This window comes from Lissotriton helveticus, chromosome 9 (assembly GCF_964261635.1).
Source record: "Lissotriton helveticus chromosome 9, aLisHel1.1, whole genome shotgun sequence".
NCBI classification, from domain to species: Eukaryota; Metazoa; Chordata; class Amphibia; order Caudata; family Salamandridae; genus Lissotriton; species Lissotriton helveticus.
In genome coordinates this window covers 1,289,898,867-1,289,920,290 of record NC_136070.1, presented here as the reverse complement: position 1 = coordinate 1,289,920,290, position 21,424 = coordinate 1,289,898,867, and the positions used below count along the sequence as shown (strand labels likewise).

At 42.6% G+C, this 21,424-nt stretch overlaps 1 protein-coding gene across 1 annotated transcript in view; it reads left to right on the top strand.

The window, feature by feature from the left end:
* The window catches only part of LOC144780829 (NXPE family member 1-like), a 164,735-nt gene that overhangs the window by 99,609 nt on the left and 43,702 nt on the right, over positions 1–21,424 (top strand). Inside the window, exons 4-5 of the mRNA XM_078659329.1 lie at positions 5,056–5,849; positions 17,058–17,119. Of these exons, the coding sequence (XP_078515455.1) occupies positions 5,056–5,849; positions 17,058–17,119 (856 nt within the window). The remainder of the gene's footprint in view (positions 1–5,055; positions 5,850–17,057; positions 17,120–21,424) is intronic.

Sequence of the window (21,424 nt, the reverse complement as noted above, 5' to 3'; positions counted from 1 at the left end):
TAAATAAAATAAACATAGTTACAAATATTTAATAATGTTTACAATGAATAAATAATACATATATAATAATAATACGTTAATTACACATATACAGACAATATATAATATATACTTACTTAACAATACGTTTTAATAATTATTTAATTAATTTATAAATTACAAATACATTTACAAACATAAAACAAAAACATCAATCAAAAGTATATAATTATGTTTAATAAATTAAAAAAATAAAATATACTTCTAATATTTTTTAAATTAATTATATACTACATTATCTAAAATTATACAAAAAATATTAAATAGCTAAATAAATAAAAATACTATTCAAAATCCATAACTAAAAAAAATACAGTAATAAAAACGTTGTATAGCATAGAACTTAAAATTACCATTCCCACTCTAGAGAGCGCAACAGTAGAGAAACCATTGGATAGCGTAGAGGTAAAAATTACTATTCCAACTCCAGAGAGTGCAACAGTAGGGAAAGCGTTGGATAGCGTAGGGGTAAAAATTACTATTCCAACTCCAAGAAGTGCAACAGTAGGGAAAGCATTGGATAGCGTAGGGGTAAAAATTACTATTCCAACTCCAGAGAGTGCAACAGTAGGGAAAGTGTTGGATAGCGTAGGGATAAAATTTACTATTCCAACTTCAGAGAGTGCAACAGTAGGGAAAGCGTTGGATAGCGCAGGGGTAAAAATTACTATTCCAACTCCAGAGAGTGCAACAGTAGGGAAAGCGTTGGATAGCGTAGGGCTTAAAATTACTATTCCAACTCCAGAGAGTGCAACAGTAGGGAAAGTGTTGGATAGCCTAGAAGTTAAATATAACATACTTATAAATAATTGTTGTAAATAAAATAATTAATAATTTAATTTTTAAATAACTCTACATCATTTGCAAATACCCATTAATAATTATTAAAAACATAATTACAATTGAATAATTAATTAACAATAAATTAACAATAAATACCAATAAATATTATTTAATAAATATTCGTTACCAAATAATAAATATTGAACACTAAAATATTTTTCAAAACAAAAAACATATTAGTAATTAAAAATTAATTAACAAATAAAATATAGTAAACAATAAAAAAATAAAAAATATATATTTTTCATGAAACAATAATTACCAATTAATAAAAAATAATTTCCAATTAATAAAAAGTAATTAACAATTAAAAATCCAAATTTGGTTCTAAAAATGCGAAATGCCAAAAATGTGGGGAAGAAGATGCGGACGACGTACATATGTTCTGGCGATGTCCATCAATACATAGTTTTTGGCATAAAGTAGGTGCGACCATCTCCAGTATTGTGGGGCTCGAAGTTAAGGTGAGTCTTTCACAAGTAATTTTTGGCATAACCCCGGACGAGGAAGTTACAAGGCAGATAACTAAAAATCATAGAATATAAATGTTTGTACTCTTTTTACTGGCGCACAGGGAATTATTAATAAAGTGGATTTTGCCTGTTTGCCCACTAGAGTGTGAATGAATTAATTCAATACATAGATTCGCAAAATTAGATAGAGCTACATGTGTAACGAAGAAAACCAAATTCTGCAAGATCTTGGATGATTGGTGTAAAAGAAGATAATAACATAACCTTCTAAAGATATCTTTATGGCTAAGTCGATCTCTAATTTCTTTTACTATTTTGTATTCTTTTCCTTTTTTCCTTTTTCTTCTTTTTTTGGAGTCCTATGATTACATTGGAAGCCGCGCAGGCCAGGAATAGACCATATGGTATGGACTGAATCTCCTGGGGCAGAGCCATCTGCAGCACCTGTAATATGGAGATTAAATGGGAGGGAGCTTGCAGAGATGCGATGTCCAGGGTTCGGATGGGAGGAGGACCCGATTTGTGAAGTAAACTCACATGTCCTCTGTAAAAAGAGTGATCGGCTGTCCTTATTCTTGAGAACCTTGGAGCAGGTAACAAGATAACCCCGGCTATCGTTGTTTAATTAAATTATAAAAAGTAATTGGCAATTAAAAAATGTAATTACCAATTACAAACATTAATTACCAATTAAAATAATTAATTAGCAATTAATAATTAATTAAAAATAAAATAATTATCAATACCAATAAAAAAACATTACTTAAATACAATTAAATTACTTCCCACCCAATTCCCCTATAAACCCACAACCCGCTACAGAACTTAAACCCAAAAATTTATTAAAATTAATTTACCTTTACTAAAAATTAATAATTAATTTACGATAATTAAATTACTTCCCACCCTATTCCCCTATAAACCCACAACCCGCTCCAGTACTAAAACATAAAATTAACTTAAAAATAACATTATTAATATATAAAAAATAGTACACATATAATTTAAAACAAATAAAATACTTAACAAAAAACATATAACACATACATATAAAATACATAACAATAAACAAATATCGATATTAGTAACATCAAAATGAGTAACATCGATATATTTGATATCGATATTACTAACTTTGATATTACTCACATCGATATAAAAAAATTCGATATTACTTACCTTAGGGTCGATTTTCTGTCCAACGATATTCTTGACCTCAATATTCTTCACCTTCGATATTTCCAACTCGATAATACTGTAGGTCGAAATTTCGGAATCGATATTTAGACTGTGCACCAGGGCATCACAAAGGCCATTTTTGCCACTTCATCCTGAAAAACTGCAGGTTTACACAAGAAGTGCAGCCGACATTGGTTGAGGAAAGTCTCGAATTTCTTTGGGTCACCGTAGAATCGTTCTGGAGGGGCCAAGGGGAAACCAGTATTCTGGATCACGTGGACGGTAGGAGAGGAATCGGAGGTCGAGGGGGGACCAGAAGAGGCTGCAAAGAACCCACCCCTCACATGGTAGCATATGAGGGAGGGTGAACTATTTTCACTGGAGGAGGAAGAGTAGGCATCCTAATGTAGGGGTTGGACCCGTGACCTTTGCGTGTTGGACCCGTTACTTCCCTACGTAACGTGCCCATTTCCTTTCTCAAATCTTGGTTCTTCAAATGTGAGGTTTGCACCTCCTGCTGCATAGCTGTTAAGCTCTCCAGCAGTGAAGTCAACACAGCATTGGTGTCCATTGTCCGGGCTGGTCATCAATCTTGGGCTTGACAATCTGTCAGATTGTCAGCAGCACAAGAAGGAATAAACTGCTGTGCGGCTAAAAATTCTTTGCATTACCTGCTCACGGCTGGGAGAATCGACGCAGTACCTGTTTCACTGCTATTGCATTGACGGATTTCGACGCATCGCACATGTGCACCAAGTTCTTCATCGACGTAGCCCAGCAGTAAGGAACCGAGGCCACAGATGCATCACCTCCTCTCACAGTAATGAATCGACACATCACCTCCCATCATAGTAAGGAACCGATGCATCACCTCCCCTGCACTGCAGTAAGGAACCCACACATCACTTCCCCGGGCAGTAAAGAACTGATAAATCACCTTCCCTGTAGTAAGGAACCGAAACATTGCTTTGCTTTTCCGGTGCCTTGCCTCTACTGCACCTGTTTTTGCCTTTGATTTTGATGCGTCCCAGGTACTTTGTGCTAAACGTGATGCCTCCAAAGTTTTCGATGGACTGAGCTGGTTGAACCTTTTAATTGTGATATCTTTGCTTGTGTGTATTTGAGTATCGTTGCTTTGGTCTTGTTTTATTTAGATAAATATTGGTTATTTTCCTAAACTGGAGTGGTTTCCTTTTGTAGTGTTTTCACTGTGTTATTACGTTTTTGTGTACAAATGCTTTACATATTGCCTCTGAGATAAGCTACCAAGGGGACGAGCAGGGGTTATCTTTGGTGTGTAACTGCCTTACCCTGACAAGAAGGAAGGGTCACTACTTGGATGGGGTGCAAGCCACTGCCAACTAGAGAGCCCCATTTCTAACAGCCATGAAGAACTTGCTCCGACATATCTCGATGATCACATCACACTGGGACCGCTCTTGTTGAGACGCTCACTCTGGAGCAATCCTTGGGATACTTTAAATCAAGCTCTAATCACAGACTGCCTGTGTTTCGAGTATACTCTAAAAATACCTTGGTTCACATACGTTAAGCAGAACTGTGGGAACACAGATAGATCCTCTATCTTTGAACATCCTGCAACCATGTGCAGAAGGATGAGATGGATGTTAAGTTTGTGTGTTTGACTCCTCAAGGCTTATCATGGGAAACTGATGATTTTAGAGATCCATTGCAACAGTAATGTGCAATACTAAAGTCTAATGTCGGCGTGGAGCCTTACTTCACGCTAGTAGCAGTGGCTGGGGAGGTCCCTGCTGTTGAGGTTTAGAACCGGTACAATTAGCTTTCTCGTATGTTTTCCTTTAGGACACTTTTGGAATTTACATGAAAGTGTAAGTCCCTGTGATGGTGCTTCTGGCCAAACAACCTTGCATTTTATGTTTTTTTTTAAACTATATAATGGTTTTAGATATCATTTTCTGCTGCCTCTTTTAAGGGACTAAACATTCAGGGGTTTATTTATGAGACCGTTTGCATCGCTTTTGCACCACAGAACATGGTGCAAAACCTTACATGTGGTTTATGAAGCCATGCAAAGCCGCTTTGTGTGGCCCTGAGTGGTTCCGTAAATGTGGAGTAAGTCAACACAGTGCAAATCCCTGCATTGCCTTACCCTGCCCTGGGAAGGCCTTCCGTGGGCGGTGGGTGCTCCCATGCAACGCTCATTGTTTCTGATGCATTCCTAGATTTACCAGAACTAGTAGACCTGGGAATGCCCCAAAAAGATACGCCTTCCCAGGAGAGGAGTGACAAGGAGAAATATCTGTATTTCTCCTCATTACTTTCTCTTTCTATGTGTGCTGCATTCTAAAGCACACATTGAAAGAGAAATAGGCTTCTCAGGATTGTGTTTGTGCAGAAAGGTGCTCCTTGAATTATCGATTCTATATGATTCTGTTTTTATTGCTTTTTGTATGTATGATCTTATGATCATCTCAGACTTTCGACTAAAGATCATTGCCTTGAATTGACGTGTTTATTTGTTTATTTTTTCTGGCAGTTTCCCACTGTAAGTCATTTTTGTCAAAAGATTTCATTCTCAAAACCCCTCTCCGAGAACCTGGAAGATGACCTACAAGACAAAACGAAGTTCACATTGATGAACTTTCCAAAGGTCCCCAGGAGGGCTGAAGATGTGCCCCAGTGGAAAGCTCAACCAAAAGACACTGTACTACAAGTAGAAAGGATCATGAGAGAAATAGATAAACTGATACCCAATGTAAGCTTCACCCACCTGGATAACACAACGTGTGCGGCAAAGAGCAAGGTGTCCCTCATAAACCCCAGAGACAGATACTGCATTGGGGACAATGTAACTCTTCAGCTTGACGTCTTCGATTACTTGGGCAAAAAGAAGAAATATGGAGGCGACTACCTACGAGCAAGGATCTACTCACCGGATCGCGGGGCAGGAGCTTCTGGGAACATTGTAGATTTCCACAATGGAACATATCATGTGCAGTTTACATTTTTCTGGGAAGGAAAAGTGAAAGTGTCCTTGTTTTTGATCCACCCTAGTGAAGCAGTGGCAGCCCTGTGGAGGGGGCGCAATGCGGGTTATACTTATATGGCAACTAAGGTGAAATATACCAATGCAACACATACGATTGAAGCCGTGTGCGGGTATGACCTGGACACTGAAGAGGAAGTGTGCAACATGATGGAGAACATGGATGAGTATCCGTTCTACTGCATCAAACCTGCCCACATGTCCTGCAGCTCATTGACTCAAATGACCAGCTTCTTCACTTATAAATCCTCCTTCACTGCCCTGGAGCGGCCACTTATTGACAGGTAAGTGCTTCACCTTCAGCAATAGAATGCTTGCATGATTTTTAGAATGTTTATTTTCTGGAGCTGTTGGTTGCAGCTTCTGGTCTCTTCTGCATCATGTTTCTAAATTCATGGCTATGTTGAATTTGGGGGTGGTAGCAATGACTTGAAGATTAGGGCTCAGTGAGGAGGTGCTGCCCCGGACAGGTCGGTGATAAAATGAGAGGGTTAAAAGTAGAGGCCTCTCTCTCAGCCTAGCAGCAGGACTGAGAGCGTTGACTATTATTACACATCGATTACATATTTGTGCACTCGTATTATTCCGTGTGCGTGTAATATTATTTATATATATATATATTTATATATTCACTAACAAACCAAAGGTTAGAGGGACGTTATAGTTAGGTTTATATTTCACACACACACAAAAACCAGAGAAATTCAGCAGTTATAGTTACATACATCCCAAGAAACTATAACTCGTGCCGTTTTGTAACTATAAATCACGCTTCCTCCATGCACAGTTTTATCATCCCTAATTTTATTGCAAATTTCGCAGTTCGTTTATTATTATTTATTCATATGAGTTGTCATTACTGATTTAAAATGTGGGTAGGCAGCAGTGCATTGTGAGGAAGCGAGTTATAGTTACCTTAGGGCACAATCTATAGTTTTATGAGATGAGTATAACTTAAACTGTTGCATTTCTATTGTTTTGTGCATGTAAAAACCAAACTTAACTATAACGTTTCTCAAACCTTTGCCTTTTTTGGTGAATTTGCAAAGGTTTTTAGTGCTTTCTTCCAATTATACCATCTCTGTCACCTTTTTCTTTTCAGTGAATTTCTAGGGTTTTTTAACATTAATTTTTAATTACCATATATTAATCCAACCCCTGACACATATGGCCCTGCGGCCAACCCGTCATAGGCAACCAATTTTGTGTCAAGCACTGCTCTTTTGCCAGTCCAAATGATAAAAAGAGTCCAGAGGTTATCGTATGGCACATTTGGAAATAGTGTAGGTGCTTATGGATCCACAGTTTTTTGATAATGTGCCATATAGGCTTTCTTTGTATTCTAATTCCAAAATAACTGCAGCAATGCAAGCATATTTTTTTTATCCTATTAAAAAAATGACAACATCAGGACAGGTGTACATATAGGTGCCCTGTAGCGTTCTAGCGCGCAAAGACACACTGGAACTGATCAGTGGTGTAGGTGCCTGCAAGGTGTTGGTGGCCAGGCCCTACAGCCAACTCCCACCGCACACGGCCAAAGGGTGTGTGTGGCGCAAGGTTGTGTGCCTAAGAAGGTTGCCCGCAGGCCCTGCGGCCAACCTACACTACACACGGCTGAAGGGTATGCGTGGCGCAGGGTTGGGTGCCAATGGCGGGTTGGCCGCAGCTCCTGGGCAGAGGCCATGCCAGGCCCTGCAGCCTTTTAGATTAACAAGGTGTAATTTAATATTTCCTAGCATTAAATAAACCCAAAAATTTACCAGAAAAAAATTAAGGTTACAGCGTTACTCCAATATGAATATACCTTGCAAACATGAATTACAAGAGGCGTGTGGCAAAACAGAAACAATTGGTTTAATTAAACGCAGTGACTGGGAGAGCAGGCGATAGAGTCGGGTCCGAAGACTGTCTCAAAGCACATTGGTTTCGGACGTCATTTATAAACAATGCATGAAGCGTCATAAAAGGATTTATGCATTCCTTTGGAGACAGAACTTTGGGATTAGTTATGGGGACATAAATCTGGTAGTTTGATAAGAAGCGCAGGTGGGTGTCGACCTTGCTTGGACGCAATGCAGAGTCAGTGGGTACATGCCCGACATGGGGAGCACGTGATCACTGCATGTAGTGCGCATGCTGTGTTCTGATGGGTTTGTGTGTTCCTATCTTAGTGTGGCATGTGACATTACAGTGTTTTTGGGAACATGCACCCCTCCGACCAAATGTGCTTTATGAGGCTAATCTCTTGAGACCATTGCAGTGTTGCTGCCTACCTGTGTGATTGACCTGGGTTTATTTGTTCACACATTTGTCTGTGGGTTACACCTGTGATCTGTAAATCAGTTGCTTCAGGCCTAGGTCGCAGGGACTGCCTGACCACGTATTTTTTATCTGGGGTTGAGGGGGAGGTCATATCAGGTGAATTCAACAATGGAGATGCAAGGTAGTTATTATAAGTACAGATATCATGATCTACACCGACCTCATATTTTTCAATATTACCAAAAGGGACGTTATTATAGTTAGGGAACAGAATTAAAAAACCTTAAATATTCACCCAAAAAAAACAAGGGTTAGAGGGACATGATAGTTAAGTTAAGAATTTACACAAACAATACAATTGAAATTCAACAGTTATAGTTATACTTATCTCAAGATACTGTAACTGCTGCCCTAAGGTAACTATAACTCATGCACTTGCCATGCACAGCTACTTACCCACATATTACATTTTCTACGACATCATTCATAATATAACTGCAACATTTGCAATGAAATTATTGATGAGAAAACTGTGCATGGCGGTGGCTCCTGGGGACCCCATTCTCTGAGGACATTTCTAAAAAGTAAGGGGAGAAGAGCTGCCTGGTCCCCCTTCCAGAGGCCATGGGAACCCGTCTCCTTAGGCTGTGTATTATTTTAAGGGGAGTGGGGCCCCTCCTCCCAGCCGCTAACGACCCCAGGGATTCCATCTCCCGGTGCGAGATTCCATGGAGATCCGCAGGTTGGTGCAATTCAGCATGTTGCGCTGCTTTAGTTGATTTTTAGCTCCGCAAGCTTGTTCCGTGCTGTAATATCATTGCACACAGCACCACTCGGCACACACGGGTGTGGTGCGAATTTCTGCCGCTCAACCTCAAGAAGATTTTCTACTTGAGCAGCTGCTTTCTCAACGCGAACGTGAGTGACCTGCTGGGACCACTCGAGTTGAGAAATATCGGCAGGAGGCGTTCTAGTGCTCAGAAATCACACTAGGGGACGTACATTCTTGCTCATGGGTGGCAACTTAACATTGGTGAGTCGCACTCTAGAAAAAACTGTGCCAAGCAATGGCAAAAAGTCTGCCGGTGGAGCAGAATTTGTTGTCCACCCCTAGTGCCCTGGTGTGCACTCAGGAATCCCACCATATACTTTGTAGGAGCTGTGGGGGATTCCCAATGCCCCCACAGCCCCAGCCAGCTCCCCACTGGGAGCAGCTATTCATGATGCTCCCTCCTTGAGCAATAGTTTGATCTGTCTCCCTGCCTACATTAGTGCAGACAAGGAAACAGATCTATGTAGCCACCCCCCCAATGTAAACATATTTTGGCACTGGGTTGGGCTTACGAGCCCTTAATGACTCTGGGTATAGCCACCTTTCCTATTTTGTTAAATTTCAGCTCCTGGTGTGGGCTCCATAGGGCATTTAGAGGCTCGGGAAGGGTGATCATGTGGTCCGCCTCTCCATATAAACACTTTTCGACCTTAAGGAGGAACTCCCAGGGCCTCCGGTGGCTCGGGGGTCTCCCGCAGGAGTTGCGCAAATTCTGACCTTTTTCCATTCTGGCCCCAGGCAGAGGTTTACCCCACTGTCTTCAATCAGTCATCGTGATCAATCTATGGCTTCACTGAAATAACATCTTAACAAAAAAGGTGCCCAAGAGAATGATCTCTACTATCCACTGAATAAAATGAGTGTTCTAGTTTCCAGTCTTCATCGATCTATACCTTCTCCGCAAACCTTTCCTGGGACTACTTGTGCCTCACTTCAGGTTACTGGTTGCTGATAGCATTCTAAGCCAGTGATCTATTGCCATAAAAGGCATTTTTGCTCTTCTTCTGTGCAAGAATTTAAATATTCTTATCACAATCATAAATGAGACACTTACTCAGATAGTGCCTCATTGTCATTAGTTGAACAGCTTTTCATTCTCTTGGTGGGTGGAACCAAGACCCCTTACAGTCCTTTCTTTTTGGGTGTGTCTGGTTGAAGACTGCCTATTTTGTAGGCTCCGGCAATTTTCATTTTTTTCTTTTTTTTTTTTCTACAACAAAAATGGCATCAGCATTCCCTGAGGACCAGGAGGAGGATATGGAGGAGGTAGAGGAAAGGAAGTATTGTATGGGCCTTCTTGACTGTGCCTGAGAGAGAAAAAAAAGTCGATGCGCAAAAGGTGAAATGTACTATCTGTCGCAAAGTGTTATCAAGAGGCTCAGAGAAGAAGTACTCTTGTGGGTCTTCTTCCATGAGAAAACTTCTCAACACCATACATCCTGTTCGCCTGGCACGAGAGGGGGAGCACCAAAGATGGGAAGAAACAGCCAACGATGATGGAGCACAACCATTGACATCTGCAGGGGTTGTTTTGACCACTCCACAACCCCCCATAGTTCCGGAGTTGGCGGATGCTGCCATCGACTGCCACAAATGCCTAACAACACTGTGTGGGAAGGCTGTCTATAGATGCCATCAAGATGCTCCTCAGAGCTCACAAATGTTATTTTTTTTGTTTTATGTTTTGTTGCTTATGTTTCTATGTTAAACAGAAACAGCAGAGTTGGACTGTTTTACTTTGATTTTTTGTTTGAAAAAAATTAAAAACACCACATTTTTTTTCTTCAGAAAATACAAAAGAATATACAATGGTTCTAAAAAAGGAAAAAGGTTGTAATGGAACCACCTAAACTGGTAAAAAATAGAAAAATTGTATGTAATGAGGGTGATTGCTTGTGTGAATGTGGGTATGATTAATGTTAGAATTGTGTATACGTAGTGTCTCAGTGAGTGGATAAGTGCATGGGTAGTATTTGAGGGAATGGATGAGTTCAACAGTAGTGCCTGAGTGGTTGCATGAGTGCATTGATAGTGTCTGAGTGATTGCTTGAGTGCATGGATAGTGCCTGGGTGATTGCATGAGTGTAGGGGTACTGTATGGGTGACAGGAGGAGTGCATGGGTAGTGTTTGAACGAATGGATGAGAGTATGGGTAGTGTTTGAGGCAAAAGATGAGTGCAACAGTAGTGCCTGAGTGATTGCATAAGTGCATTGATAGTGTCTGGGTGATTGCATGAGTGCATGGGTACTGTCTGAGTGATTGGAGGAGTGCAATGGGTAGTGTCTGAGTGAATAGATGAGTGCATGGGTAGTGTTTGAGGGAATGGATGAGTGCAAAAGTAGTGCCTGCATGATTGCATGGATAGTGCTTGGGTAGTTACATGAGTGCAGGGGTACTGCCTGGGTGATTGGAGGAGTGAACGGGTAGTTGCTGAGTGCATGGATGAGTGCATGGGTAGTGTTTGAGGGAATGGATTACTGCAACAGTAGTGCCTGAGTGAGTGCTTGAGTGCACAAATAGTGCCTGGGTGATTGCATTAGTGTAGGGGTACTGTATGGGTGACTGGAGGAGTGCATGGGTAGTGCCTGAATGAAAGGATGAGTGTATGGGTAGTGTTTGAGGCAATAGATGAGTGCAACAGTAGTGCCTAAGTGATTGCATAAGTGCCTGGATAGTACATGGGTGATTGCATGAGTGCAGGGGTAGTGTCTGGGTGATTGGATTAGTGTATGGGTACTGCCTGAGTGAAAGGATGTATGCATGGATAATGCCTGGGTAATTGTATGCGTGCATAGGTAGGGCCTGGGTGAATGGATGAGTGCATGGGAAGCGCCTGAGTGAATTGTTGAGTGCAAGATTAGTGCCTGAGTGATTCCAGGAGTGCATGGGCAGTGTCTGGGTGATTGTAAAAGTGCAGGGCTACTGCCTCTGAGGTTGAATGAGTACATGGGTAGTGCCTGAGAGACTTCATGAGTGCAAGAGAAACATCTGGGTGATTGGCTCAGTGCATGGAAACTGTGTGAATAAGAGGAAGACTGCAAGCGTAATACCTGGGTCATTTGAAGAGTGCATGGGTAGTGCCTGAGGGAATGAATGGGTGCATGGTTGCTGCCTGAGTGAATGGTTGAATGCAACAGTAGTGGCTGAGTGATTGCATAAGTGCATGGGTAGTGCCTCAGTGATTGCATGAGTGCAGGAGTAGTGCATGAGTGAATGGATGAGTGAATGGGTAAAGCTTGAGTGAATGGTTGAATGCAAAAATAGTGCCTGGGTGATTGGATGAGTGCATGGGAAGTACCTATGTGAAAGAAAGAAAGCAAGGGTTATGCCTGTGTCTTCCTATTAGTGCAAGACGTGTACTTCAGAGAATGGATAAGTGCATGGGTAGTGCCTGGGTGATTGCATAACTGGAGAAGTAGTGCCTGGGTGATTCGATGAGTGTATGAGTAGTGACTGAGTGGAAGGATGGGTGCAACGGTGATGCCTGGGTCATTGGATGAGTGTATAGGTAGTGCCTGAGTGAATTGATGAGTGCATAGATAGTGCCTGATTGAATGGTTGAGTGGTGCAAGAGTAGTGCCTGAGTGATTACATGAGTGCATGGGTAGTGCCTGAGTGATTACATAAGTGCAGGGGTGCTGCCTGGGTGATTAGAAGAGTGCATGGGTAGTGCCTGAGTGCAAATGTAATAACTGGGTACATAGATCCGTGTGTGGGTAGTTCCTGAGTAAAAGAATGATTGCAAGAGTAATCCCTGGGTCATTGGATGAGTGCATGGTTAGTGTCTGAGTGAATGGATGAGGCCATAGGTAGCGTTTGAGGGAATGGATGAGTGCAACAGTAGTGCCTGAATGATTGCATGAGTGCATGGATAGTGCCTGGGTGATTGCATGAGTGCAGGGGTAGATGTTGGAATAGTATAATTTACTATTCTAACTCCAACCTGTTTAACAGTAGGGAAGTTATTGGATTTTAAATCCAACACCATCTGCCCCCTACAACAAGTTGTTGCAACAACGTGTTTTGTAATGGTTTGCGATGTAACAACGCGGTCGTTGTAACAACCGCGTTGTAATGGCATGAGATGTATCACATGCAATGTATCAGATGTCTCCCCTGAGAGAATGGATGAGTGCATGAGTAGTGCCTGAGTGAATGGCTGAGTGCATAATAATTAACCATTGCCCCGGGACCTGGGCCACCTGGGGGCTTAAAAGAAACAAAACGCGGGGGACCGCAATTGTTTTAATTTAAATCTTGGCGAGATTTGCGGAAACTACGCAAATCCCACCTAATTATTTTTTTTTTAAATGCTTTTTTTGGCCCTGTGGGACACCTTGATAAGGCCTATGGGGTCAGAGTGTTTCTTCATATTTAAACTTTTTTTTTTGTGACTCAGTTCAACCGAGTCACAGGATGGCTGCTAACACTTCCTGGTTTGAAGTGTTAGCGGCCAATCAGAGTCAAGCTTGTGATTGGGAGGGTTCGCGGATCCACCGGGGTCACCAGATACTAATTTTCTCAGGAACTACTCAATAGATTTACACCATTTATAGCAAAGAGCACCCCCGGACCAAGAGCTACCTCTCTGCAAAATTTGGTGTAATTCCGTTCAGCTGTTCGGGCTGTGGCTGCGACAAACGCTTCCTATGGAAATGAACATGGAGAAATTGCATCTTAGGACCACCTTTTTTCTCAGCCCCCGCTTGACAAATCACCCAAAACTTTTAAGACAGGAGTTGACCCGAGCGGGCCATTAGTTTTGAAAATTTCGCGAAGATTCGTCAAACGTTGCCAAAGATAATGGCAAAAGAAAAAACGTTTTTTGAATAGAAACAAGGTCCCAACTATAACTACCTACTGGTGACCACCAGTAGGTCATTTATTTTCAAAATATACAAACTACATATTTATTACAATGCTGAATAACTATCCTAAATTAAAACAAATATTATTAAAGTCCCAAACTATTATTCGCATTACAATCACAATCAAAATATCCACTGTTATATACAGTTAAAAAGCACAACACAATTAACACATACAATAACATACAACATAAATAAAAAAGTACCTATTTTTAAATGTGTTACTACTTAAATAAGTTTCCACCCTATACATCTACAAACTACATAAAGCATATCTTTACACAATTTTCATCATTGATTATCAATTAAATTAATAATAATAATGATTTAATATTAAAATCATTATTTGTATTTACCTTACCACCCCTTATCCATATAAAAACAACACCCTGCATCTCATATAGAAATTTAGTTATATAATTCACATAAGTAATTATTAACTAAACAATTAATAAAAATCTTTATCTTGTAATAAAAAATGTGTATTTCATTAACTTCACACACTTTACCCCTACAAATGTAACAACTCACACTGAATATGTAACGTATACAATATCTCAATTACACAATTTACATAATTAATCTTTCATTTCAATAATAATTAATTAACAATAATGATTAATTATTAAACTGAATTTCACACACACATCTTTTACCCATACAAAACCACACACCCACAAAAACAAATATTTACTATATTACACAATTTGCATGATTAATTATTAATTAAATACTTGATTATATTAAGAAATAATTATGATTAATTTACCTCTGACCCTATACCACTACAAAGTCTATAATCACACCCGAAACATATCTTAAAAAGCAATTCATTATACAATTAATATAAACAATTATCAATTAAATAATTAACATTAATTACAAATTAATTATTAATTAATTCTAATTTACTTCCCAACTTATAACCCTACAAAACCCACAACCCGCTCCAGAAACTAAACTTAAAAAAGGTAACTGTACAAGTGACATAGATAATCTTAAATTAAATATTTATTATTAATTACAAATTAATTATTAATACATTTACTTTCCATCCTGTACCGCTACAAAACTCACAACCTGAATGTAAAACGGAACTTTAAAAAATATATACAATTAACAAAAATTATTATCAAATAAATAATTATTATATTAAAAACTCATTATTAATTAATTATAATTAATTTACTTCCCACCTTGTACACCTATAAATCCTACAACCAACTACGGTACTAAATATTATTTTTAAAAAGCTATTACATTAAATTTAGAAACTTCTAATAATTTATAAACTATATTAAACAATACTTGCATATACATATATAGAAATAAAATATATACTAAAATACATACCAATTATAATTTTTTTATATTATCAACAACAATATTTTTAATATTGATATTAACAACACAGATATTTTTTACATCGATATTTACACTTTTAATACATTTTACATCAATATTACTTACCTCAAAATCGATATGTTCGTCAATGATATTCTTGCTGACAATATTTGTGTATTATTATATTTCCAACACAATATTTCTATATGTCGATATTAAAATTTCCATATTTTGTCTAAATACCGGAATGTATGTAATGGAGAAGTTGAGGAGCGAGAAGGGTGGTGATCTAGTCATTAGTGAGGTAGAGATTAATGAGGTACAAGATAGGGATGAAGAAAGATAGGAAAAGTAAGGTAGTAAGAAAGGGGAGGGTAAAAGAGAGAGCCAAAGTAGACCGTTGTAGGTGGAGTTAAGAAGGCGGAGATAGGTAGAGAAGTAGAGAGAGTCATAAAGAGAGGTGAGGTCATGTAAGGAGGGAAAGATGTTAAAGCAAGAGGCAGGCGAAGTCGCGAAATGGAGAGAAAAAGGTTGAGAGTGGTGATTTAGGATTGGGTAGAGACAAAGTCAGTAGGCAGAGAGAGGGAGAAATGATAATCTAAAGAGACAACGATGGAAAAAAAGAAAGAGATGGCTTTAACAGGGGCCCCATGGAAGGTGGGGACCGGGGCAATTGCCCACTTTGCTTGTGGCTTAAAATTGCTCTTCACTCTGTTTCTAAAAGCTGTAACCAAGATGTGCACTGGCGCCACCAATGAACATTGAACTGGTGCCACCAATTAACATTGAACTGGTGGAGCCAATGAACATTGAACCGGTGGAGCCAATGAACATTGAACTGGTGTCATCAATGAACATTGAACCGGTGCCACCAATGAACATTGAACTGGTGCCACCAATGAACATTGAACTGGTGCCACCAATGAACATTGAACTGCTGCCACCAATGAACACTGAACTGGTGGAGCCAATGAACATTGAACTGGTGCCACCAATGAACATTGAACTGGTGCCACCAATGAACACTGAACTGGTGGAGCCAATGAACATTGAATTGGTGTCACCAATGAACATTGAACTGGTGCCACCAATGAACATTGAACTGGTGCCACCAATGAACATTGAACTGGTGCCACCAATGAACATTGAACTGGTGCCGCCAATGAACATTGAACTGGTGCCACCAATGAACATTGAACTGGTGCCGCCAATGAACATTGAACTGGTGCCACCAATGAACATTGAACTGGTGGAGCGAATGAACATTGAACTGGTGCCACCAATGAACATTGAACTGGTGCCACCAATGAACATTGAACTGGTGCCACCAATGAACATTGAACTGGTGCCACCAATGAACATTGAACTGGTGTCACCAATAAACATTGAACTGGTGCCACCAATGAACATTGAACTGGTGCCACCAATGGACATTGAACTGATGCCACCAATGAACATTGAACTGGTGCCACCAATGAACATTGAACTGGTGCCACCAATGAACATTGGACTGGTGCCACCAATGAACATTGAACTGGTGCCACCAATGAACATTGGACTGCTGCCACCAATGAACATTGGACTGGTGGAGCCAATGAAAATTGAACTGGTGCCACCGATGAACATTGAACTGGTGCCACCAATGAACATTGAACTGGTGCCACCAATGAACATTGGACTGGTGGAGCCAATAAAAATTGAACCGGTGTCACCAATAAACACTGAACTGGTGGAGCCAATGAACATTGAACTGGTGTCACCAATAAACATTGAACTGGTGGAGCCAATGAACATTGAACTGGTGCCACCAATGAACATTGAACTGGTGCCAACTGGTACCAGCAATGAACATTGAACTGGTGCCCCAATGAACTTTGAACTGGTGCCACCAATGAACATTGAACGGGTGCCAACTGGTACCAGCAATGAACATTGAACTGGTGCCCCAATGAACTTTGAACTGGTGCCACCAATGAACTTTGAACTGGTGCCACCAATGAACATTGAACTGGTGGAGCCAATGAACATTGAACTGGTGCCACCAATGAACATTGAACTGGTGCCACCAATGAACTGTGAACTGGTGCCACCAATGAACATTGGACTGGTGGAGCCATCTTTTCTATGCTGTGAGTTTACCTATGTTCAGATGAGTGATGTGTTGCTTTCTCTTATTTTCCAGATCTCATATCCGAGTCGCGATCCCTCATACCTTACAAGACCTCGCTGTTTTCAACTGTGCAAGTGAGTCTTCTACCTAATAACTTGTTCGGTGGTTGAGTATTTGAGAGATAGATCACCCTCACCACTGGTGTGAGAGAGGGAATGAGAGAGCCAGCAGATGAATGAGTTAAGCGACTGACTATTTTGTATGAGTGTTTAGTTAACTCTAAAGAGTTATTTAGAGAGATTAAAATGTATTGACATTTAATTCAGAGGTTCAAGGCATGTCGCAATACGTGGCACTGGCATTGGAAGACAGAAGACCACTGCAGGGATCTTTCCCGGGTTTGCACCAGTTGCACAGCTCATCTGGTCTCCATGGATTTGCTTCGACACTGAACCAGACACATGGCTCCTGGGAGCACCAAAGATCACCTGCAGTTCTGCATCATTTGCACCCCTCCTGTGAGTTACAGGAATCTGCCCATGTGTGCACTGGTTACTGGGCTCCAACAGACTCCATGTACTGCCTCCTTCAGTGCTCCTGCCAGAGATCAGCCCCCTGTCAGTATCATGTGCACATCCTCTGTGAATTACAGAGATATACCTCAGGAATGCACCCTTCACACAGCTCACACGGGAAAATGCAAAAACAATATGACTTATAACTCAGTTTGTTGGAGATATGGGCCCTCTCAAAGTAATCTAAGGGCCTGATTAAGGGTTTGGGTGGCAAAGGAACTGGGCAATACACAGGTGCCCTGCTCCCACACCGCCATACTCAACTGCTGGCCGCCACGCCGGCGCCCTGCTCCCACACCGCCATACTCGACTGCTGGACGCCACGCCGGTGCCCTGCTCCCACACCGCCATACTCAACTGCTGGACACCACGCCGGCGCCCTGCTCCCACACCGCCATACTCGACTGCTGGACACCACGCTGGCGCCCTGCTCCCACACCGCCATACTAAACTGCTGGCCACCACGCGGCACCCTGCTCCCACACCACCATACTCGACTGCTGGATGCCACGCTGGCACCCTGCTCCCACACCGCCACACTCAACTGCTGGACACCACGCCGGCGCCCTGCTCCCACACCGCCATACTCGACTGCTGGACACCACGCTGGCACCCTGCTCCCACACCGCCATACTAAACTGCTGGATGCCACGCTGGCGCCCTGCTCCCACACCGCCACACTCAACTGCTGGATGCCACGCCAGCGCCCTGCTCCCACACCGCCATACTCGACTGCTGGACGCCACGCCGGCGCCCTGTTCCCACACCACCATACTAAACTGCTGGCCACCACGCGGCACCCTGCTCCCACACCACCATACTCGACTGCTGGATGCCACGCTGGCACCCTGCTCCCACACCACCATACTCGACTGTTGGCCGCCACGCCGGCGCCCTGCTCCCACACCACCATACTCGACTGCTGGACGCCACGCCGGCGCCCTGTTCCCACACCGCCATACTCAACTGCTGACCGCCATGCCGGCGCCCTGTTCCCACACCGCCATACTCAACTGCTGACCGCCATGCCGGCGCCCTGCTCCCACATCACCATACTCGACTGTTGGCCGCCTGCCAGATTTCGAGTTATGTCATGGCCCGGCGGGCGATCCTTTAGCATTCCCGTGGGGGTGCCTGCAATGGAAGTGCTAGAGCCCGTTCCTGCACGGCATGGACTGTGCAGAAAAGGGGGTGCATGCAGACAGAGGGGCACACCATGTGCCCCCTTGCATGCCTCCCCTGGCCCCGAGGTAAGAGGGGGCTCAGTAAGGCCCTTTTGGTTTCCTCACCACAGCTGCTTTCAATGGTGGGCTCACCGCCATGAAAAGTGAGGCAGTCCGGAAACTCAAAATATTGGCAGCAGGCTCATCACATACATCACCAGCAGTCTTGTCCGGTAGACCAACACTGTCTGCTGTCGGCTACAAAAAGCGGCCAAAATACCTGGCTATAAGTCAGGCCCAAAATGAGGAATCAGAGACATGATTGCTGATTTCACTCCTAATTCTCCATTTCTGATTTGGCCTTTATTGTGCAGCTGTCGTGGCCAAGGTTCCTCCACTCCTTGAGCATCAGTCACTCCGGTGGGTGTCATTCCAGCTCATTCACAGACCCTACATCCGATGTCATTCAGTTCTACCGAGTGTGGTGACCGCAATCCACGGTTCAATTGTGCGGTTGTTTGCTGCACCGTGAACAGAGCCCACGAAGACATGCGGCCTTGGTCCTGTTAGATACCACTACCCTGAGGGGGAAACATCCTTTACAACGAAACTTTTACAAAGCAGTGCTTTTACAAAGCAGGTTTTACAACGAAAACCATTACAACGCATTGCGCTGGGGGGCGCTCTAGGATAGGGAATAGATTTAATTTACTATCCATCACCTTCCCTAGTGTCCACGGGGACCGGAGTTGGAATAGTAAATTAAACTATTCACTATCCAGCACCCCAAAGCGCTATGCGTTGTAAAGGTTTGCGTTGTAAAAACTGCGTTGTAACAGCATGCGTGGTAAAAGCATGCGTTGTAACGTCATACATCCCCCTGAGGTGGCTCAGATGGGGCAGACTAAAGCTTGAGCAATTGATGTCAATTAGGGTGACCAACCGTCCATAAATTTCCTGAACTGTCCGTAATTTGGGCCTCTTGTCCGTTGTCCATGAGGTTTCTTCCACGGACGCCTTTGGTCTTGCGGACTTTAGAGGCAGCTTCCCCCTGAAAGCAGCCTGAGAGTCCTGTAACTCTCACTGCAGGGGCAGCTCTCGCTCCTGCTGTGATCAGTGGCCTGCAGCAGCTCCTACCCACCCTCCCCACCTGGCACAGGCTGCTATCGGCCCATTATCGTTCTGTAAACGGCCTGGTTATCACATACAGGATGATGATGGGCCTCTCTGCGCAGTGACAGCATTGGCTGGGCCTCCTCCTGCACAGCCCAGGGCTTGGTACCCTGCTTTTGTTGATGGGCTCCTGTCACCTCACCAGGGGTCACGCTCTGGGGTGGGTGGAGCTTTCGTTTTGGCGCATGTCAAAAGTGTGTAATTAGCTGTAAAGAAGTTGTTTTTTATTTACGAAGATGGATCTGTTCGATAGAAGTGTGCCATTTGCCATGGCCTGTTAATATGAGATTGCCTTAAGAATTATCATTGTTTGTTTGATGGTGATGCTTGGTTAAATTTTTTTTTTTAATCTAGTGTTTTCTGTTAATCGACAGACCAGTGTCCACCCAATGACGAGAGCTCGCGATAGTGTCATTCATGTTGTTGCGTCGGAGGGGCTGGGACCCATAGCTGGAGGGTCCTAGGCCTGTAAACTCCTACACTTCACAGAACTGAAGCTCATGTCTTTTATGGAAATCCCATCCTTACAGACCTGGGGGGATATTAGCTAAAGAAGGGGATAATTATCGCTAACCGCAGTTAGCGTGCCCGTTCTTATTGCCGTTTATCGCGGGAAACCATCGCTGTGTTAGCGGGGTATTACCAACACGCCGCTAACAGGCAATGTGAAATCCTGCGATAGACTGCGAAAATTAACATTACCGCGTGAAATCCTGCGACGATTTTACAGCGCTAATGTCACGCTTGGTAATAGGGGAGTGTGGACTTGACCTTACAATCCACCTTCCATAGGTATTAATGGTAAGTCAGGTTTCAATCAGGCGATAGAATATTGCTATGATGGGGGCCTAGCGCGACTTTTGTCATTTCCAGATGGCTTTGCTAATAGAGAGAAGTTGTTTTAGGGACCTTTTGCGTGCGCTTTTTGTTGGGAACGCCTACCTTGCATGTCATTAGTGATAATTATCGCTGGCATGCAGGGCGATAGGAAAACCGGCAGATAACGCCGGAAAGCTGTCGCTAACGCATGTTAGCGTTGGCTTGCTAATAGGGCGATAAAAATATCGCCGCATTATCGGCAAAAAGGGCCGCTAAAGCGGCGATAAAGTCCTTGCTAACATGCCCCCTGGCTCCTTCTATCTGAGGCCTGTATAAGAGGGGGCTCGGCCGCCGATGCTTCGGCTTCTCTTGTGCACGCCCAGTTGTTTCCTACTGTCCTATGCGGCGCGCTGGTACTTCCCAGCGAGGGCTGGCAGACCTAAATGCATGACACACCATCACACAAACACGCACACGCACCACCTTAAAGACCTATGGAGCGGATCTTGGCCTTAGTAGATACAAGTGGTTTGCAGGATTGAAACATGTCTGTCCATCTCTTGCTCTGATCCACGATTCCTACTGTCACCTCAGTTCATATTCTGGTCGGTACAACTCTCATGAACACATATTTAACTGAACAAAATCAGCCTCAGGTGCAAAAGTGATTAATGCAGACAAACATCCCTAAAAGTGTCCGGGTTGGCGG